The sequence below is a fragment of the Mytilus trossulus genome, chromosome 5 (assembly GCF_036588685.1).
Source record: "Mytilus trossulus isolate FHL-02 chromosome 5, PNRI_Mtr1.1.1.hap1, whole genome shotgun sequence".
NCBI classification, from domain to species: Eukaryota; Metazoa; Mollusca; class Bivalvia; order Mytilida; family Mytilidae; genus Mytilus; species Mytilus trossulus.
In genome coordinates this window covers 44,536,118-44,559,891 of record NC_086377.1, presented here as the reverse complement: position 1 = coordinate 44,559,891, position 23,774 = coordinate 44,536,118, and the positions used below count along the sequence as shown (strand labels likewise).

General features: G+C 32.3%; 1 protein-coding gene across 3 annotated transcripts in view; it reads right to left on the bottom strand.

The window, feature by feature from the left end:
- Nucleotides 1-3,042: 3,042 nt before the first annotated feature.
- Nucleotides 3,043-23,774, bottom strand: part of LOC134718874 (death domain-containing protein 1-like) — a 42,233-nt gene continuing 21,501 nt past the window's right edge. For all 3 annotated transcript variants that reach the window (XM_063581700.1, XM_063581701.1, XM_063581702.1), the window contains exons 3-13: nucleotides 18,409-18,793; nucleotides 16,310-16,493; nucleotides 14,425-14,559; nucleotides 13,692-13,874; nucleotides 11,721-11,849; nucleotides 8,326-8,575; nucleotides 7,836-7,965; nucleotides 7,164-7,277; nucleotides 5,960-6,389; nucleotides 5,135-5,398; nucleotides 3,043-4,611 (exon numbers count right to left, since the gene is read on the bottom strand). In XM_063581700.1, the coding sequence (XP_063437770.1) occupies nucleotides 4,510-4,611; nucleotides 5,135-5,398; nucleotides 5,960-6,389; nucleotides 7,164-7,277; nucleotides 7,836-7,965; nucleotides 8,326-8,575; nucleotides 11,721-11,849; nucleotides 13,692-13,874; nucleotides 14,425-14,559; nucleotides 16,310-16,493; nucleotides 18,409-18,793 (2,306 nt within the window). In that variant the 3' untranslated portion in view covers nucleotides 3,043-4,509. The remainder of the gene's footprint in view (nucleotides 4,612-5,134; nucleotides 5,399-5,959; nucleotides 6,390-7,163; nucleotides 7,278-7,835; nucleotides 7,966-8,325; nucleotides 8,576-11,720; nucleotides 11,850-13,691; nucleotides 13,875-14,424; nucleotides 14,560-16,309; nucleotides 16,494-18,408; nucleotides 18,794-23,774) is intronic.

The window sequence follows — 23,774 nt, the reverse complement described above, 5'->3', positions numbered from 1 at the left end:
CTGTCTACTACAACATACCTGTATACTATAAAACCTGTATTGTAAGTCTTGTCATACTTACTGTAATTGTACATGTAAGAGGGCCATTGGGGTGTCTTCTATATTCTGTTTTTATAAGATCGTATACAATTTTATCTTTTCTTTATTTTGCCAATTTGTCTATATTCTGTTATCCTGATCGAGATCCTCACATGCCACATGTAATTAGTGCGAATGTCCTAAAATTGTCAGGTCAAATGAGTCTTAGATGAACTTGTTTGTTATATTATATCAGCCCCTAACTTTTTTATTTGTATTTTTTTATTATAAGTTATTGCTTTTAGCTTAAAGGCCGTTTACCTGTCAAACTCATGTTAACCGATTTGACTAAAATTCTCATATTTAATTTATAACATACTAAAACGTACAATATATATCATCCAAATTACATGTACAATATAAAGTCCAGTCTAAAATAAAAAGTTAATAATGTATGCACTCGATAGAACATATAAGAATTTCGTGTGTATTAAAGCCTAGGCGCCATGTAAATAACTATCGAAGTAACCTCTGAAGACTGCCGACGGATAGAATAACCCAATAAGACATATACGTAAATGTAAATAGATATCGATCTCGTGCAATTTAACTAGATTTGTTTGATTTTATGTTAAAGCTAAACAAAATAAGAAAATACAAGTTTTTGCCTGTAAAACACTTTTTTGTGGATATAATCATTCAATCAAATGGTTCACCTTTGATACTTTTCAATGTCGACACTATTTTTCCTTTTAATGGCTGAACACCGGTTATACATGCGAAATCAATCTCTAGCAAATGTGTTGAATTATGAATACGGATTTGATTATTCACTTGAAAAAATTGTCTTCTAAAATTGAATTATTATTACGTTATTTTATTTTAAGTAATTATTGAACCGAACAAAATCATTTTCTGTTTTTTTTTAATATCTCGTAGTGAGTGCCCCTTGAATGGGTTGAACTTTCTTTTTATATACAGCTGGTTACCTGTCGTTTATCTGTTTGGCTCTTGCAACAAGGGCAACTCAGATACCCGTATGTTCCATGGGAGAGAACCTGCCTAGAGTTTTGTAATGGCGGGAAGCATTATAACTGTTATCTTTAAAAAAAAATGATTCTCACGGAGAACAAGAGGCATCCATTGTTAGAATTGAACACATTTCGTTTTAAACTGATGATTGATTGATATTTAACCCATAACATATTTCAGGGCGATCAGTCTTTATTCATTTGTTATTGGTGGAGGACAACCAGTTTGCCCACAGATAGCCACAGACCTTCGGCAGGAACACTGATAAATTAATCTTATTAAAATGCGGCTGCAAAATACGTGGTGTGAACCCACAAGCACGATGTTGACACGCTAGTGATTTACTAGTTGGGCTACTCTAACAACTTGCCCACCGATGCTCTTTTATATAGATGATGACTTTAATTATTTATTTCACTGTGTATTGCGACTATACTACTGAATGATAATTTGCCGATAAGAATACGGGATCAATAAAATGTTCAAAATAACAAAGTTAATTCTCGAAATTTTAAACTAAACAAAAAATTAGACATAATTGTTCATTTCGAATTTTTAGCGTATGTATAAGCTAGTGCGGTTAACTCGACTATAAAAGCTTGTTTTACCGCCTTTTTCATTTATCAAGTTTATAGTTAACCAGTTCGATGGTTATATTATCTACACTTGGCTAGAAGTATAGGGGAGGGTTGAGATCTCACAAACATGTTTAACCCCGCCGCATGTTTGCGCCTGTCCCAAGTCAGGAGCCTTTGGCCTTTGTTAGTCTTGTATTATTCTAATTTTAGTTTCTTGTGTACAATTTGGAAATTAGTATGGCGTTTATTATCACTGAACTAGTATATATTTGTTTAGAGGCCAGCTAAAGGTCGCCCCCGGGTGCGGAAATTTCTTGCTACATTGAAGACATGTTGGTGACCTTCTGCTGTTGTTTTTTCTACGGTCGGGTTGTCTCTTTGACACATTCCCTATTTCCATTCTCAATTTTACAATTTACATGTATAAACATGATAGCAATGTTTCTAAAATTTTGTCTGATATTTTGTAGATTGTTGTTAATGTTCATTGAGGACATCAGCCGTTGCGGACACTATTGACATACATTTCAAATATTGCATATTATAAACTGATTGTTGTGCCATCTCAATCATTTTCATTGGTTTATCTTATCTTTTATCCAGAAATGAAAAATGTGTGCACCACATCTTAAGATTATTTCGAATAAAGTGAACAATGTTTTGTCCTTTCCTTACAATTTATTTAATCCAAAATTCAATCGTCCATGTTGTTAAGGAGTAAATCAAGAAAAAAATTGATGATGTCACGATCACATGACAACATTATGTCTATCTAAAAGACAAAAACCTTCAATCAATCAGAAGACGTATAACATGTACATGTACGTCCAAAATAAAAATATATCTTATTTTTGTGAGGCTGCTGACCAAATATGAAGTCATTCTCAATCTGGTCTGTAGTATTTAGATGTTTGACGAAAATTTAGAATTCATTCAATGTATCAACATATATTTTTAAGTATTGGCAATAAGGAAGTTTGTGTCTGGAATAAACTAAAGGTGCTCACACTTTTAAATATATTACTTTCTAGCTGCTGATAAAAATATGAAGTCATTGTGTTGAAATTTACAGGTTCAAGTGACGAAAATATTTTTGGAGAAATAAACGAATGGACAGACAAAAGCACATATTGATTACAATATGAGCTCTACTTTCAGTGTTAGAAATAGACGAACGGACAGACAGAAGCACATATTGATTACAATATGAGCACCACTTTCAGTGTTAGAAATAGACAAACGGACAGTCAGAAGCACATAATGATTACAATATGAGCACCACTTTCAGTGTTAGAAATAGAATGTTATATTCATTTTGCTGAAAACATGTGTTGAGTATACACATGCCTAAGAAATTACAATCTATATGTATGTATTTGTGTTTATTTAAACATATAACAAAAGACACAATAGAAGACAACATATGGACGGTTTCTGTTTAAAATCACAAAATGTTTGGACGTCAATAAACATCAAAATATATAACATGTCAATATAAATGCGTAAAATAAACTAAACATACGTAATATATATATATTGAACATCACTAAACGATATTATGTAAAGTTAAGGAGGTTTGGTATTATGAAAAGTCAACATAATATATCGATATCATGTAAAGTTAACATCACATATCGATATCCTGTAAAATTAACATCACATATCGATATCCTGTAAAATTTACATAACATATCGATATCCTGTAAAATTTACATAACATATCGATATCATGAAAAGGGAACATCATATATCGATATCATGTAAACTAAGCATCATATATCGATATGTAAGTTAACATCACATATCAATATCATGTAAAGTTAAAATCACATATCGATATCCTGTAAAATTAACATCACATATCGATATCCTGTAAAATTTACATAACATATCGATATCCTGTAAAATTTACATAACATATCGATATCATGTAAAGGGAACATCATATATTGATATGTAAGTTAACATCACATATCGATATCCTATAAAGTTAACATCACATATCGATATCATGTAAAGTTAAAATCACAAATCGCCATTTTTTTATCAAGTAAACATTTTTAAATATCGTGCACAGTAAAATCACATAAATGTATCGTGTAAATTTAACATCACATATAAATATCACAGATCAGCTAATCAACTTTATAACTTAGGATAAGAAGTTAAAAAAAAATGAACAGGAGAGAAAAAACACTTGTAAATATTACATGTATTAATTTTTGTGTATAATGATAATTTCCACCATCATGTAGAAAATGGTGGATTAAACGTGGTTCTATGGTTGCTTCCCAACATAAAACTACTAAAGTTTCTAACCGTAACCATATATTGTAATATAATTTAAACTATAACTATAAAATAAACAGTTTACGAATTTCACAATAAACATATTTCACATTTTAAGAACAAACTGAAAGTTCATAGCAAAATCACCGTTTATATTTTGATTTTGATTTTTGTTTTGTCTTTCGAAAGACTGTTTCATAACTGTATCTTTTTCAACATTTTCCCTGCTCATAAAAATTTCTAGACCCTCAATGTACCGCATCTACCACTATAATGTTCCAATATTAAAAATCTGCGCATTATTGTAAGCAAAGTAATTATATCATAAATATTGCAAAATCACATAGCGATTTATCCTATTGTAATATGACGTGATTATTCATACTATTGCAATATCACGTGATGACTACTCCTATTTAAATATCATGTGACGAATCATTTTATTACAATATCACGTGATGACTTAACATATTGAAATATCACGTAAGGATTGATCCTATTGCAATGTCACGTGACGATTAATTTTATTGCAATATCACGTGTGGATAGATCTTAAGGAAGTTTCTCAATCTCTATGTTTTACATTGATCACTCAATGAATATGTTGCATTCGGAACTCCTTGTTACGTTTTTGTATTTCTTCCGTCAAGTCGTCTCGTCCACATCTCATTAAAGCACCATTCAACGTAGAGACCTGCAAAATAAACAATTGATTACTACAAAAACATAGAAATGGAAACCATTAGCAAAAGAGATGCCAAAGTTACTAACTATATATTCGTTTTAAAAGTTTAATGGGAGAAACATTTTGCCGTGAAAAAAATGCAGTTATCAAAATCGATAAGTATACTGTGTATAACAGGTGCAAATAATATTACGGAATAAGCAATATATGAGTCATTAATTTATTTTGCTTTGGACTAAGGCAAGTACAAGTATGTGTAAGGATTCAAAGTCATGCGTCAGATGCGTATTTAGAGGCATTTTTTTTATTACCGAAACTAATATCGTCGAGAATTTTGAAACACGGTTGGGTAAAGCTGTACGTTCTTGGCTTGTCATTTCCATTCAGGTCAGCGTTTTCACTCTTGTTATAGCGTGTTTAGAGTGAACATATCTTTCAAATTGTCGTCGTCCAATAAAAATATAACTTAATCCAATTTGCATCATAATTCTTACATTTGTAAACGACTATCAAACTAATATACTCAACATACCTTATCAACTGCCTTTGGCATTTTCTTCAACCAACTCATCAACATCTCGTACCGTGCGTCCTCTTCCGTTCCGTCGCTGATTTGAATATTTCTTAAAATTGCTTGCATCCGTGCACGGCTTACATTCAATATTTGAGCAAGTCGGCGCCATTCCTCTCCCATTTCAACAGCTAGGTATCGCATAAGATTTTCATTAATTGGATCAGAATCGTTTACTATGGTAACTGGGGCTTTCACTGGAACAGGCGATGACTCCAAATTGTACTGAGAGAAAAAAAAATAAAGATAAGAGTTTAAAAAATGTATACAAATATGATTTTTTTTCTGTATTTTTTCTCTTTCTTTTATTCTTTGCTATTATTTTCTATTCTGTATATTAATTTGTAAATGTTTCTCTAGATGGGTACACTGTTTATAATATGAGAATAGCGGTTGTCGCATGTGGAGCAGAATCTGTATATCCCTTCAGAGCACCTGAGACTGTGCACGGTTTTTTATTAGGTTCTTCTGTTTATTTTTTTTATGTTCTGTTTTGTATGTTGTATCTTTAATCGTGTGTTTGTCTTTTTGATCATTTTTCCATTGTTTGCCAAGGCGTTGCCAGTTTGTCATGAATTTGAATATCTCTTTGATATTTTCTGCGTCTCTGTTAAATCTATACAAAGTTTCATCTTACTTGACAGACCCACTACTCGGTGCAATTACGGTCTATAATAAGTTTGTATTTGCAGAAATAACCTTAAATAGAATAGGTCAACTGATTTTGTTAGTGTACATACAGATTATTACTCCAGTAAATAGTTAAAAGTTGACAACATGTCCTACCTTTGGAATATTTATTGGAATATCACATAAATGTTGTTTGATCTTTTCTGTAATGGCGGTCTGCCCAATGTCGTCTGCGACAGACATTTGTCGTTTGGCTTTCTTTTCCTTCACATCACAATAGCACCGATAAATTTGTATCTTTCCGCGATACACTCGGAAGTTCTTTTGTAAGTATTTGTCGACTTCCGAAAGGTAAACTTCCAGTTCCGAGATAATATTTGAATTGTACACAAATAAAGGTGGTCTGTTTGTAGTGTCACAAATATTCCCTCTGAATGCAATCTCGATGTGATCTCCTTCATTGAGGTTTATAACGGGACTGGGATCGGGACCTTCAATGTATCCTTTTGCCGCCATTTCTTTGGAAGTTTTAACTGCTTTGTTTGCTGGAACAACACTGATAAGTGTGTCATAAGGATCATCGCTCCTAGAAATATTACATAAAAAGTCACATTAACTTCATTCTTAAACTAATGAATAAATTTTAAACAGAAATGCAACGTTGATCTTGAATACGTTTTATTTATGATCAGATAGGCATAAACAACAAAAAAGTAACACAAGTCCAAAAGACAGATCAGAAGTTTCAAAACATACAAAATGTAAATCTTCTAAATTTCAGATCAAGAGTCAATATGATATGACATATTTCTTTTAAGTAATTAAAGTTTCTATTTTAAATAAATCTCGACAACGTTATGAAACTACCAGAGTCTATCATGTACTATATTGTATTGTTTCATTGCTTTATTTTCTGTCCTGAATATTCTTGCATTAATTTTTGTACTGTATTTCTGTCATCAAATGGTGTCATTTTAGTGTTATATCTAAGATTGTCATAACAGTGCGAGGTTTGGCTATCTAAAACAGGTTCAACCCACCATTTTTCTTCAAATGTCCTATACCAGTTAGGAAAATGGCCATTGTTATATACCGTTTGTTTCTGCGTGTTTTACTTTTTAGTGTTGTATTTCTGTTGTGTCGTTGTTCTCCTTTTATAATTGATGTGTTTCCCTCAGTTTTAGTTTGTAACCCGTATTTGTTTTTTTCAATCGATTTATGAATTTCGAACCGCGGCATGCCTTTTGTATCAAACATACTGAATTAAATTGGAATAGAAAGAATAATGGAACGTTTTTACATCATTGTTCGCGACACACATTTTTTTTGCAGATTTACTTTATTATCAATAATAACATACCTTTGTTTAACAAGAACCTGAGCAAATCTCTGTGACAAGAATTCAGATATTATATTGGCCATGAGAGCGACTGTATCGTCTGGTGTGTTCATACGGGTACGAAGCACCATGAAACTGGAAATATAAAAAACAAAAAGACGTGTTATTGTTTATCATCCTACAACTATGCACACTGAATAAATAAAGAGATGAGGCTGGTAATAACAACAGACATGGCCTTCCATAATGAGTCAATACTATAACCGTATTTATAATCTCTTTGAGTAAAAGCCAGAATTGGTTTTATTCAACGTACACAGAAACAGAATGGCATTTTAAGCGACTGTCATTAAAGTCAACGGTTTATGTAGTTATAAAACAAGTTTTAAGACACTACTTGTACATCAGATAATTCCCGAACAATGTCTTTTGTTATTAATCCGATTGATGTGTTAGAGTTTTTCATTTTGATTAAGTGTTTTGAGTTGTTTTACGGTGTTCGGTATTTATGTTGCTTTACTTTTTATAGTTGCCTTTCAGAATTTCTCGCCGTGACAAATGGTTAATTGATTCGAAAACAAAAAGCAATTGCACATTTCCTGTTATCCCATGGCGCATGTACGAAAGACAGCAAACAAACAACATTAGTAGATGACTTTCTACCAGTGTCTATATGGGGTAAACTTTACTTACCTATCTAAGGGTTTGGTCATATCGAACTGTAGTAAATCTAACTTGATCTGATGAATATGTATGTTCTCTAGAACTGACCATTTACCATTGGATGATTGCGTCAAAAGATAAAGTAGATCAGTCTCATCATCTGCAAATGGTTAAATTATGTGTAAAAACAAATGAATACACATAAGGGTCTTGATCGGGTCAACAGAAAATTTAATAATGAGAAAAAATGAAGAAAAAAATAACAAAAAAAAACAAAGAATCAAGAAAAAGGCTAATCAAAGAGATATATAAACAGCAGGGTGCTTAAACTTGATGAATAAATACAATAGCCCTATAGATTAAAGACTAGAGAAAATGGCCTAAAAATGAAGAATTTAGAAACTAAGACCAAATATCCAGACCTCACATAATGAACCTAAAACAGGAATTTCTCTTCTCATTGGCAATCATACCACATCTCGATCCTTATTTTTATAATATAGAAATTCAATAAAATTACCATCGGTATGCGCATAATCTCCCATATACCACTTTGTTTGAACAAATTTCTTTTCTTCCAATTCATTCATAGCTTCTTCTTGTTGCTGTTGGTACTTTTTCTTCTTTTCTTCCAGAAGTCGCTTCTTCTCCTGTTCTTCGTCATACGTGACGATTACGGGTCGAGCTTGTTTCATCTTATCTTCTTTCATTTTTCTCATTTGGGCAATCTTTCTTGCCTTTGCTGGATTTGGTGGGCATGGGATCGTTACCTAGAAAAAAAAGGACTTTTTTTAAAACTTACTAGTGTATGATATTAATCGGTAAAATAACTAGGACGGTGTTATTTCTATATAATAAAATATGACAAGAAGAACGGTGTTTATTTCAAAATTTAGCATACAAAAGATGAAGACTGGTGCCTATGATGAGTTTATTAAAATCATTTTTTCGATGATTTTTACGAAAGACGATTAATAACTTATTCATATACACCATTAAACTATTGCAGTAGATTCAAATTTGTCTTCATTTAAGCTTTTTTGTTACTATGTCAAATTCGCAGCTAATATTCCATTATTCAATATTGTTCAATGAATTTATAAAAATTTTCCCAAGTTTGCCTTAAAAAGCCCTGGGGAAAGAAACAAATCATACACAATTTGAAAAAAACACTTCGTACTCACAGCTATTAGTTTGACTATGTCGGCTTCTTTCCATGATATTTTGATGGACTTGACTTAATGTTATGCACTTCGTACTCACAGTTATTGGTTTGATGATATGACTTGACTTAATGTAATTCACTTCATACTCACGGTTATTGGTTTGACGATGTCGGCTCCTTCCCATGATAATTTGATGTTAGGACTTGACTTAATGTAATGCACTTCGTACTCACGGTTGTTGGTTTGACCATGTCGGCTTCTTCCTTTGATATTTTGATGATAGGATTTGACTTAATGTTATGCACTTCATACTCACGGTTATTGGTTTAACACTGCGTACTCACGGTTATTGGTTTGATTAGATCGGCTCCTTCCCATGATATTTTGATGTTAGGACTTGACTTAATGTAATGCACTTCGTACTCACGGTTATTGGTTTGACCATGTCGGCTCCTTCCCATGATATTTTGATAATAGGACTTGACTTAATGTAATGCACTTCGTACTCACGGTTATTGGTTTGACGATGGCGGCTCCTTCCCATGATATTTTGATAATAGGACTTGACTTAATGTAATGCACTTCGTACTCACTGTTATTGGTTTGACCATGTCGGCTCCTTCCCATGGTATTTGATGAAAGGACTTGACTTAATGTAATACACTTCGTTCGCACGGTTATTGGTTTGACGATGGCGGCTCCTTCCCAGGATAATTTGATGTTAGGACTTGACTTAATGTAATGCACTTGGTACTCACGGTTATTGGCTTGACGATGGCGGCTCCTTCCCATGGTATTTTGATGAAAGGACTTGACTTAATGTAATGCACTTCGTACTCACGGTTGTTGGTTTGACCATGTCGGCTTCTTCCTTTGATATTTAGATGATAGGATTTGACTTAATGTAATGCACTTCGTACTCACGGTTATTGGTTTAACACTGCGTACTCACGGTTATTGGTTTGATTAGGTCGGCTCCTTCCCTTGGTATTTTGATAATAGGACTTGACTTAATGTAATGCACTTCGTACTCACGGTTATTGGTTTGACCATGTCGGCTCCTTCCCATGGTATTTTGATGAAAGGACTTGACTTAATGTAATGCACTTCGTACTCACGGTTATTGGTTTGACCATGTCGGCTCCTTCCCATGGTATTTTGATGAAAGGACTTGACTTAATGTAATGCACTTCGTACTCACGGTTGTTGGTTTGACCATGTCGGCTTCTTCCTTTGATATTTTGATGATAGGATTTGACTTAATGTAATGCACTTCGTACTCACGGTTATTGGTTTAACACTGCGTACTCACGGTTATTGGTTTGACCATGTCGGCTCCTTCCCATGATATTTTGATGAAAGGACTTGACTTAATGTAATGCACTTCGTACTCACGGTTGTTGGTTTGACCATGTCGGCTTCTTCCTTTGATATTTTGATGATAGGATTTGACTTTATGTAATGCACTTCGTACTCACGGTTATTGGTTTAACACTGCGTACTCACGGTTATTGGTTTGACCATGTCGGCTCCTTCCCATGATATTTTGATGAAAGGACTTGACTTAATGTAATGCACTTCGTACTCACGGTTATTGGTTTAACACTGCGTACTCACGGTTATTGGTTTGACCATGTCGGCTCCTTCCCATGATATTTTGATGAAAGGACTTGACTTAATGTAATACACTTCGTACTCACAGTTATTGGTTTGATTATGTCGGCTCCTTCCCATGGTATTTTGATAATAGGACTTGACTTAATGTAATACACTTCGTACTCACAGTTATTGGTTTGATTATGTCGGCTCCTTCCCATGGTATTTTGATAATAGGACTTGACTTAATGTAATGCACTTCGTACTCACGGTTATTGGTTTAACGATGTCGGCTCCTTCCCATGATATTTTGATAATAGGACTTGACTTAATGTAATGCACTTCGTACTCACGGTTATTGGTTTAACGATGTCGGCTCCTTCCCATGATATTTTGATGATATGACTTGACTTAATGTTATTCACTTCGTACTCACGGTTATTGGTTTGACCTTGTCGGCTCCTTCCCATGGTATTTTGATGAAAGGACTTGACTTAATGTAATGCACTTTGTACTCACGGTTATTGGTTTAACGATGTCGGCTCCTTCCCATGATATTTTGATGATATGACTTGACTTAATGTTATTCACTTCGTACTCACGGTTATTGGTTTGACCTTGTCGGCTCCTTCCCATGGTATTTTGATGAAAGGACTTGACTTAATGTAATGCACTTTGTACTCACGGTTATTGGTTTAACGATGTCGGCTCCTTCCCATGATATTTTGATGATATGACTTGACTTAATGTTATTCACTTCGTACTCACGGTTATTGGTTTGACCTTGTCGGCTCCTTCCCATGGTATTTTGATGAAAGGACTTGACTTAATGTAATGCACTTTGTACTCACGGTTATTGGTTTGACCATGTCGGCTCCTTCCCATGGTATTTTGATGAAAGGACTTGACTTAATGTTATACACTTCGTACTCACAGTCATTGGTTTGATGATAGGACTTGACTTAATGTAATTCACTTTATACTCACGGTTATTGGTTTGACGATGGCGGCTCCTTCCCATGATATTTTGTTGATAGGACTTGACTTAATGTTATACACTTCGTACTCACGGTTATTGGTTTGACGATGGCGGCTCCTTCCTAGGATATTTTGTTGATAGGACTTGACTTAATGTTATACACTTCGTACTCACGGTTATTGGTTTGACGATGTCGGCTCCTTCCCAGGATATTTTGATTATAGGGCTTGACGTAAGGATGTGTTTACACTCGGGCTTCTTCTGTTGCAGTTCATGTATGGTAGTCGAATCAACAGGCTGAACCTAAAAATGTATTTCATTTTTCTTGTAATTTAATTTCAAATCCGATTGTTTTTTGAAATTTTGATTTGAGTGTCTTTGTTTTACATTTTTTGTACACATTATGGTCCGGATTGAGGTCATTTCTTACAATATTCTCCAATATTTTAGATTTTTTTTTCTGTATTCTTAATTTATGTTGCCCCTGTTTTGTATAGTCTTCATAACTGAGTACCCCATCATTCTTGTTTCTTAATATTTTTACCCTATTCACTCTCTATTAATTTATGTTTTGCCTTTTCCCTCTCCAATTATCGTCCATTATTTATTTAGTCTGTAAATCCCATCCAGACCCTCACACACGGAATAATAATTATTCTTTGTCATCTGCTAAACTCCATTTTTTTTTGGTCAAACTGGATCAGAATATCTTTAAATAATAAAATTAACGGTACCAATTTTCTTGCACCAGATGCGCATTTCGACAATACATGTCTCTTCAGTGATGCTCGTGACCAAAATATTGAAATCCAAAGCTTATGTAAAAGATGAAGAGCTATAATCCAAAATGTCCAAAAAGTAGTAGCCAAATCCGTGAAAGGAATCAGAGCTTTGCATGAGGGAGATACATTCCTCAATTTATAATAATTTCTAATATTTTGTAACAGCAAATTTTAATAACAGGGACCCTCACTTTTTTTAAAGTTAAATGGTCGTTTCCTAAACACCAACACATTATAAGGCCAAGTAGAACATTCCTTTACAGTAATATTTATCGGTCGTATATTTTTTCATGTTTACTTTGTCAAACTACAACCTTTTAAAATAAGACTTATTATGTCTCCTATATCGTATGATTACTATATTTGGAACAATGTTTTTTCTCCGTCACTCGAAGCCACAAACGAAAAGAAAGATTACATCGAATTTTCTTTATCATTGTATATGACAAACAAGATCAAATGTTAATTTAGGTCTTTTAAGATTGCCAAATATTGTTTTGTACGTTTTGACAACATGGACTACATAGATAATAAAAGCTTTAAATATAAAATACAAGTATATAAATAGCCCTATATTTAACGTGGTTTGGGGGCGGTGGTTAAAGATTTATACATGTACATAGCATCCTTAGTATTTAACTGACATATCAAAAATATTTTCTAATGATTCGTACTCCTTTGATATGAATTACTTATACGTTAGGTTTGTCCAAACAAAAGATAAATTTAAAGTGTCCATACCCATAAAGCGTTGTAAACCGAATATTTGGCAATAAGAATAATACCGCTTAATGTTATTTAAAACGACATTCTTTGCAATTGTGCATAAGATACTTTTGTAATGAAGGTTTTCCCATTTGCTTGTATTTCAATCATTTCCTAACACGCATTAGTCTTGATTGACCTTAACCTTGACTTTAGTATGATATATCTTAATATTATCCCTACATATATGCTTGTTTTTCTGAAAAACGTTTGTCTTGGTTGACCTTAACCTTGACATTAGTATGATATATCTTAATATTATCCCTACATATATGCTTGTTTTTCTGAAAAACGTTTGTCTTGGTTGACCTTAACCTTGACATTAGTATGATATATCTTAATATTATCCCTACATATATGCTTGTTTTTCTGAAAAACGTTTGTCTTGGTTGACCTTAACCTTGACATTAGTATGATATATCTTAATATTATCCCTACATATATGCTTGTTTTTCTGAAAAACGTTTGTCTTGGTTGACCTTAACCTTGACATTAGTATGATATATCTTAATATTATCCCTACATATATGCTTGTTTTTCTGAAAAACGTTTGTCTTGGTTGACCTTAACCTTGACATTAGTATATCTAAATACGTACCTGTAGAAGAACGTGTTCTCTTGATTTGAAGGTTTCTTTGGGAACAGTCAGGGTAACCCGCTGATCATATGATGAAGCAATTTTAGCTGATCTTTTTGAAAAAGTTATATAATCTCTCTTCAATCTTGTCATTACTGCAAACTTAGCAAAGGTTTTTAGCTCTGCTTGGGCAAATTTCGCTTCCTAAAAATACAAACAAAATATACGTATTATTGTTTAAATAAGATTGGAAAATGAATTAGTTTTCTTAACGGGCTAGTTCACAATGTTCGTAACAGATGGGGATAGAGGCAATTAAGCATATGCATGAATATTACTGTTTTACCACTTCATATGATGTTTAGTATGTTAATGTTTCCATTGTGTATATTGTATTGTATTGTTTGTATATGCCTTCAACCCCTAGGGGCATAAATGTGCATTTCATTAAGAAATATTATAATGTTCCGTCTCTGAGCTCTTTGTCTTTGATCTTATTTCTAAATGCTACATGCTTAACAAATAAACAACAAATAACATCACTAGTATTCTAGTGGAGCTAGCGAGACTACTTCTTTGCCTTCCTGATACTAACCTGGTTATCATAAATTCCCTTGAAAGTTCATTACATCATATATGATGAATTCCTACTGTTAAAAGGATTTATATTGCGATCAATAAATAATCAAAACAAAATAGGGTCCAATACTACAGTTCAACAAAATTTTACTCAAAATCAGAACTTTCTCTTTACCTTATGATGGTCAAAGGTAACTTCTCTGGTTTCTAGATCGCTCCATCTTCCGTTAATTTCTGCTTTAATGAATGGTTCCCTCGAGTGTGCACTTGTTCGGGATAAGGTGAAAGGTACGCATATGTATACAGGGACCTAGAATAAAAATTATATCTCTGATATGATGTGTTTGGACTTATTTCAAAAGGAGGAGAAAACAAAAACAACTTATCACGAAAGTATCAATAAATCAAACTGCATATATGCCGTAATTTATTAATTTTTGAACTTAGAAAGATAGATTTATATAAAATCACTGCTCTTGTTTCCTACACCTATTTTTTTATTACTTGTATATTTCCGCATATTTATTTACTCTTAAAACTATATACTAATGATTGAATTACTTGTAAATTTCGTATCTATTCTAGTAGCTATATATTATTATTGAATAACATACGTTGACACAAAGGAAATTACTACCAAAATTAGATAAAAACCCAGAAACGGACCCGAGCTCATCAATGGTTGTTATCTGTTAAGGATTAGGCTCTGGACTGATGATTGTGGTGTGGACAATTTACTGTTTCTTGACTAACAGATTTTAATCTAGGATTGACCTTTTCACTTTACTGTTTATATCGTTGAAAAACAAGGTATTTTTCCTAGTTAAATTTTCTGTTTTACCTCCCGAGGTAAGACTACAAGGATAGTTCTATATATTCCTTGAAAAGGGTTAACAGAAGGAGATTAAGTAATCTAACTCCCCATTACTTCTTCAATATAAATTACAGGTTTTATTCTAATTGTTTTGTTTTACTTTTAATATTAAAGTAACTCTTATGTTTAACAGATAATTAAAAAGAATGTATATGAATATGCATTTTTAAAAGAAGAAAATAATTATAATTATACTTGTCTATGACTTTGAAAAAACTATATCTTTCCTAACAAAAATCGGTATTTTTTTCAAAACTCTATTATTTATGCGAATACATGAATTTGAACTTGACTTTAAAAGAGAAATTTACAACAGTTAACTATTTAGATATAAATTACCAAGATGTTATGTCACGCCACTATTTACTTAAGCTGTTGAACATGTCCTGATTCAATAGCTTAGTAAATATCATTTGCACCTTTGTGGCATATATAAAACGCACCTGTCATGACGAAGTGCACGTAAGCTGATAATTACTATCAATCATGCAACTGTCAAAAATTGTGAAAGAGAAAATCGAATTACAATGCATGCGCCTCTCCTACTTATTTTTTTTATAATAAATATATAATTGAACAGAAATTTCATTCATACATTTGTTTATTACTTATTTTTGATACATTGCTTGTTGTTACCTCTACAAACTTTATGTAACTTATAAATATGTATCGTGTTGTATGTTGTGTTATTTTGCTGGCTTATTCTGTACCTAACATCTCGATTTACTCGCAGGTGCGAGACGAGATTTGTTCCTTCTTTAACATTGATGTATATAGTATTACTGAAATTAATATATACAAAGGAAGTAAACATACCGTCTTTTTTGTGTTGTTGTTTTGCTGGGTTTTTCCATGAAATCTCATTTTATTTTTAATAACACAGATGCGAGACATTTATGTACATGTAATTTGTTAATAAATAAGTAAGCATACTGTGTATTTTGTGTTGTGGTTTTGATGGCTTATTATATCTTAAATCTTATCTTATTTTTTTAATAACACAGCTGCGATATGATTTTATTTTACAAATTGGTGTATTCACGGGGAGCCCACACTTTCATGGTTGTAGCATTTTTTTGGAAAATATTGTATAATTTTTTAATGCATCTCGATTCCTGTCATCCAATCAAAGACGAGCATGCAATGCACATACATTTAATGTAAATATAATTATTAAACCACTTACATCCAGTTTGCCGTCTTCAACCGTCGACGAGAACCTCAGTATACTGCTGACTAGTTCTTCCTGTGGGCCGTAGGTCAGATTGCAATTTAGTTGACTAACTGGTTCTAGCTCGACATGATCTGGAGAGAAGTGGCCAGGACTGGCTCGGACAACACATCCAACATCCCCATTTTCTAGCACAATTCTGTAAAACAATAAAAATGCGAACTTAAAACATTATACACGTTACCGTGAAATGGGAAAACAAATATTTGTGTCTCTAATTTTTATCCTCTGATGTAGGGACCAAAATACATGTTAAAATATGCTGATGTTTAGACAGAATTTTTTATGTTAAAGAAACCTCAGCGTGTATACTTCTGAATTACATTGTGTAACTTCAATTTCCAAATTCATCTGCTTTAGACAGCTCTGCATACACATTTCCCAGACGACACCACTGCCTAAAGTATTCATTAAAACAAATTATTGTACAATCATAAAGAAGGTAATAGCTCGGTTGCAATAAAACAAAATTAACAATCTTTGCAATATTTTTTTTAATTATTCAGAAAGCCTCAATAGATTAGATATAGGAATACACCAATGAAAGTTTTTTATTCACAATTTTGACGATATCACACAATCGAAAACAAAGTAATCTTTGCTTTCTGCAAGAATAAATAGCTTCCCTTATTCATTTTATGCAAATACAATGAACGTAGTTGTTACTGTAACTTTGTTTAATCAAGATTGATTAATTAATTTGCAATTCGTTTTTATATAAGGTACTTTTACGTTGCCATAATGGGGTAAAGGGCGAGAAGTCCGATTACTTTTAAGTCAATCGATCCTTTGTAACGTCGATGGGTTACCTTAACATATATTAATGAAATTTTATCTTTTGGTCCATAAACTTTTTATTAACCTAATAAATGTCAAAGAATTCGGTTTCGTGACTTGACTTTTATTAGCGAATATTAAGCAATAGATTCATTCTTTCCCGATAGAAATTAAACTAGATTATTGTTATAACGCATACAATGGTTGTTTTCTCTTATACAGGTCAATTGGTCGTTATCATATTTCATGTGTTTAACAGCAAACTACAATTTCTTCTACTGAATTCTTCCTGTTACTCAATTATCTGACTGTTACTCAATTATCTGAGGAACAAAAATATAAGGTTTTGTCTTTTATACCATAGTGTGTTTAAACCTGATATAGGTCGATTGGTTGTTATAATGTTTGATGTGTTAAGCAGCAAATTTACACTTAAAAATAGAAAAAAAAATCGAAAGGGGGGGGGGGGGGGTAGAAACGACCCTCTCAATCTGACAATGATGTATATAATTTAAAAAAAATAACATTTTACAGCTATTCTAAATCAAAAATTGAAATATGAATAACAAGAGTTTTAGAGTGTTTGTCTATAATATGTCACTCATGGTGCCCCCCTCTTAAAAAATGCCTACCCACCTACCCAATACTTTATGGATTGGGTAGACAACAACACACATAGAATGTGTTAAGGGTTGCTTAGACTCTTGCCTGTACTATACCATATATTAAATATTATACAATGCAAGTCAAAGCTGGCTGTTACATACGTCTTTATCTTGTATGTATTCCTAGTATTAAATTTCCACAGTTCAATTTTGACATCGTAATGTAGTGAACTTGTAGATGGGACATCTATCGTTATAATAGAAAAGCACCATCGTATAATAGAAAAGCACCTTCGTATAATAGAAAAGCACCTTCGTATAATAGAAAAGCACCTTCGTATAATAGAAAAGCACCTTCGTATAATAGAAAATCACCTTCGTATAATAGAAAAGCACCTTCGTATAATGGAAAAGCACCATCGTATAATAGAAAAGCACCTTCGTTTAATAGAAAAGCAATAAAAAAGACACACAAGACAGCTATGGCGTTCCATAGTAGTTATCAAGTTATGGTCCTTGCTTATCTCAACAAGGGCGATCTAGTGAGCTATGCTGTAATTATCCAAGGATAACATTTCACCAGGAACTTAGTGTTAAAACTAATAAATATCATATATACTTACTCAAATGTAGGCCACTTTTCCCAAACTAATAAATATCATATATACTTACTCAAATGTAGGCCACTTTTCCCAAACTGCACTTTTCTCCACAAAGCCCGATTCTTTTCTTTTCCATTCTGCTTCTTTGTCCTGTTTAGCTTGTTCTATCATTCGCTCTTCTTCTTCCTGCTTTTGAATAGCTTCCTCCATTTTCCTTGTTTCTTCCACTTTCTTCTTAGCTTCGTGGTTTCGTTTTAATTCGATTTCTTCTTCAATTTGTTGCGCCTCGTCTTTTGCTTTTTGTGCGTAGACTTGGGCTGCTGTAGCAGTGCGTTCTGTTTCTACGGATAGTCGGATAGCTTCGGATAGTTCCGCGTTCGCTCGGGCAACTTCGGCATTCAATTTTGCGAGTTTTTCCGTAAGCTCTCTCTGTTCAATGCTTTGAATTTCTTCCTCTGGAATGAAAAAATATTTAATTGCTGGTCATACATGTACGTATTGTCATACAATTATTACAACTGTTACAGTTTTCAATCCATTCATAAGTCTTTTCTGAAAAAAAATCATTATAATCTTCCGACAGACGGATTCTATTAATAAAATTCGTAACCTAGCACTTTCGAGCTTTAAAAACTTAAATGCATTTAGTGGCTTACAACATCCACATTTTAATCACATAAATAGAAGTAAATTTTAAGTAGTTTTACTTTAAAAGTACATATCCGTCCTTTTAATGATGTTTTTTTTTATAAAGTAGGAATACAATTTTACGAGACTGAATAAAGGTAATAGACTTACGGTAATAGTGTTCTTTATAAAAACGTCGCAACACAGAATGAAATTTAGAAATTCACTAGAAACTATATAAAATATCAGTTTCAGTAGGGCGTGTAATTTATTAGCCGATTTAATTGCTATTTTGAACGTTAAATTACAGTTAAAATATACTGATGTTTAACACCGAATATATCAATAAAGATGAAAAATAGTTTTATTCTCCAAAAGTTAAACTGACATGGCGCTATTGATAAATTAACATGAAAAAACAAAGATGACGGTGGTAAATGGGGGATCAGGGAGGCTAAACGTCTCATTTATGTAACTATATATAGACACCGGATAACCACACATATATATGGGTGTACCCAATTAAAAAATAGTAACATAACTTATATATCTTTGGAATAATATTTCCTTATTCTAATTCTTAGCCATATTCATAAAAAAAATCATTGCAATGCCCCTCCTTGTACCTCCCTTGAATTTAATAACCACTTGTTTGCACTAAGTTATCTCGGAAGTGATTGAAAAATGAAAAAAAAGAAGCTTTGTATAAATTAATATTGATTCCAAAAATAACATATTCATCAATTTATTTACAGAATGTAAACAAACCGAAAACCATTAAATTGCATCAAAAACATGAAATATTAATGTATAAATTAAATGTAATGTAATTCAAACGAAACAGATATAAATGTGACGCAAAATTGGCTGATTTATGATGAAACGTTACTTCTAAATGTCAAAGATACATAACTAATTAAAAATTTAATACAAAGTGGGAAATTTAAAGTTTATCAAATTTGTACGTAATGAATCCAAGAACAACGAATGTTTGAACACCGGTTTGAAACTGAGACTACTCTAACACATGTTATAGTAAACTGAGACTACTCTAACACATGTTATAGTAAACTGAGACTACTCTAACACATGTTATAGTAGTCCGAGGCTCAGTTTGAAAGCATCTTCATGCAAATTTACTTATAAAAAAACGAAACTTTAAATGTTCGTGTCCAGTGGTACGAACTGAGAAAAAACAACTTCATAGCATTCATAGTCGACTTTTTAGAGGTTTAAACAAATTCGATGAAAGAGCCGATGAATCCGGACTGACAGGTCATATAGACTACTAATGTCTGTTTCCGATATTTGCCGAAGATATCCGGAATATCCCGAAGCAGCATATAAAGATAATGCCTGTGAATTCTTAAACTCTTTTTTTAAATTTTCAGATTTAGAACTTTTCGTATATTGTACTTAAGGAATCACGAGCCTTTCCAGTATTTTAAACATTCGAATGTTCATTGTGAATGTGGTTTCTGTGGTATATATTTATAGTGTTTATTTATTTTTATACTGTAGAAGATTTAGTGCTTGGCACAAGGTTTTAACATTTTGTCTTGTAGAGAACTGCCTTGACATTCATACGTCTTCTTGTTATTTGTGTAGTGGTGTAGCTTTATTGAAATATGTTTGTTAGGCGTTATCGATATAACGTAGTAGTTCGACATCAAAGAAATATATTTTATATCATATTCGAAAAATCATATCATGTAAATGCAGAAATGAGCTTTTTAATCAATTTTGAGCATTGATACACTTACGAATGTTGCAGTATATAAAGATCAAAAAGAGGCGTATGCAGATCTTGGTGCAATTCCCTCATAAATAATTTTGTGAATAAATTAGTATTGTCAAGCAATCATTAGGCATGACTTTGATTATAACCGCATTTGAAAAATGTAATTAAAACGAAATAAAAATGAGAAAAAAAACAAAATTATATTTTATGAACATATTACATAATTATCATGTTCTATAATTTAAGTGGAATGAAATAAAATGTTACTTGAAATAAAAAAAAAATGCGATAAACGCATGATTGAACATTAAAGGAAATACACAACACTCATTGTTCAAGCCTTTTTGTTTTGCAATTTCGGTAACGTAAGAATCGAAGATTGATTTGTTGTTGTTTTTTTAGCGTCCAGTGGCAAATATTTCAAGCATGTTCAGGACAAAAACCCTTCCGTTCGGAACAAATCTAAACTTAAGTACATTTATGCATACAGCGCCCTGGGCCTTTTACTTATCTCTTAATTCATTTGAACTGAAGTCTTATATCCAATTGTATATATATATATATAGGAAAGTGCTTGACCAAAATACTATACTATTCAAAAGAGTAAACAGAAACGTATTCTTAGATTTGCATAGTTGTGTCGTATATGTCATTGTCCTATAAGGCAACGAGTATCGTCCCTTCATTTCAATGAAAAAAATTGTTTGGTATTATTTTTTTATAGATTTAAACAATGTTAGTTCCGATAGACTATGCCCCAGAAAAAAGATCATAATTGGCGTTGGCTAACATTATCCGCATTTTTATTGTTTTGACTCGTGTTCAAAAGTTAATATTTGAAAATTACTAATATAAATTTGAGAATGCATGGAATTATAATTTTTTTTAAAGTCAGCTTACCCGAAATTTTAATCAAACTTACCTGGCAATTAACGAACCAAACTTTTATGTATCCTAGTAGCACTTTTAATGATTAATATTTCTTAAAGTGGAGCGTTAAATGACCATCTCTGATAACGTTTCACTTATTTCAAGATTTACAAATATCTCTTTAAATTGGTAATAAACTTTCTCTCTAAATAGATGCGTGCTTTTAACCCTTAAATGGTAGTGACCGATATATTAAAGAACGTTGTTTACGTTAGCGTGGTTAATAAAGTCAAATTTATAGTTCGATGGCATGTTATAAGCGGTCATGTCTTATTGTGGCGTGGCCTGATAAGAAATGATGTGATTTTATTATTAGTTTTCAACAATTTAGAAAGGTTAATTTAACCTGAGAGAGAGATTTCACTAGGTGATTGTTACAAATGATTAAATCAGTACGAACGATTTAATTAAAATTATGGATTCTCTGTGAATGGCATCTCGACATGGAAAGAGTTGCTTCCCTTTTGATACGCACTTTGATCAACATTAAAAAAATGAAAGGATGATTAACCTTATCTTTCCGTCATACATTTCGGGAGAATTTTTTTTGTGATTTTTATAACTAGTCTTGGCTTGATTATCGGAATATTTGAGATGAATGTTTTCCCCGTATCATATTGTTTGGCTTTTATCGTCACTTTTTAATGATTTTTGATATGCTTCTTATAACTATTGATCAATTATAATAAACGTTCAATGGCAAATATTCCAGGTAAATCCAGTGCTATATTTGACAAAAATGCTATAAAAGTGACTCAGTACGCATGTGCTTCCCTTGATATTCGGTATTTTTAAAATGACATAAGATTAAAATGTGTCCACTAACAATAAAAGGGGTAAATTTTCGTTTCAAATTTCATATATTATTTTATATCTTTTTTTTTCTTAAGATCAACTGAGTATTTGTCGATAAACGTTAAGTGGCAAGTATGTCAGGCAAATTTGGTGCTATACTAGAATATGAAATTGATCCCATTAAAAGACGTATTACATGTGCATTCTCATGATATTTGGGATGGATAATTGATAACAGTTAATCGGTCATGATCAACAAAGCGATTCCTGATACACGTTCAGTGGCAAGTATGTCAGGCATTTCCATACGTTTTTTCAAGGATGACACAAAATAGGCTATTAACTCATGCACTTTCCTCGGTATACGTTTAGGAGTTTTATATTCGATTGCAATGTAAAGAATTAAAAATAAGGGTTTACCATTATAAATGCAAATTTGACCTAATTGTCAGTCGCAAGAGTGACTGAAAAGGCAAATTTGACCTGAATGACAGCCGCGGGAGTGATTGAAAAGAAAACCAAATACAACCATAAATATTATGTTGAAATGCAAACTGAAAATTGAATAAAATATAAACGATTATTTCTATTCTTTATTTACAAATAAATATAATGTTATGTTTACAAACTATTAAAGAAAACGTACTGACTAACTTTCTGGTTCTCACGACTTGTTTATCTAATATAAATAGAATCACTGCGCATAGGTAGAAGTCATCGTTTGTATATGTAGAACATGCATTCCGGGGTTCGAATCGTAGTTTTAATCTCAGAACATTTCAATTATATTTCAATTTACACGCACTTTTCTTAACTTTGATTTGTTATCATGTCAAGGTTGTGACTATATAACACATATTTCACACGTTCAAAGAAAGTATATCTATCATCTTTACTTTAACATAGTTTTATGTAACCCTTAATATTTCTCTTAAGTTATGCGTTAACTGTATATGTGCTTGCATTTAGTTCAATTTTAAACTCAGGACATTTCAATTATATTTTAATTTTTAACAATTGTGTCAATAAAAATACTCGCACTTTTCCAAATGTTGATTATCTATCATGTGAATTTTGTGCTTATCAACAAAAACTTAAAACGTAGTCTATTCTTATAATTTGCAACTTATAACAGTTTAAAAAGGGGGGATATGTTAAAAATATGTTTAACTCCACAGTCATCCTTCGCAGTGATTCAATGTTATAAATGCTTATTTTAATGAAGCTTACATTTTTTTTACATCAATCTTTATTGTTTAGAAGACAAAAGGCAGCGTTCGGAAAGTCAACTATAAAGGCTGAAGTAAGGATAAAAGTTAAGTAGCTTAAAAACAGTCAACTTC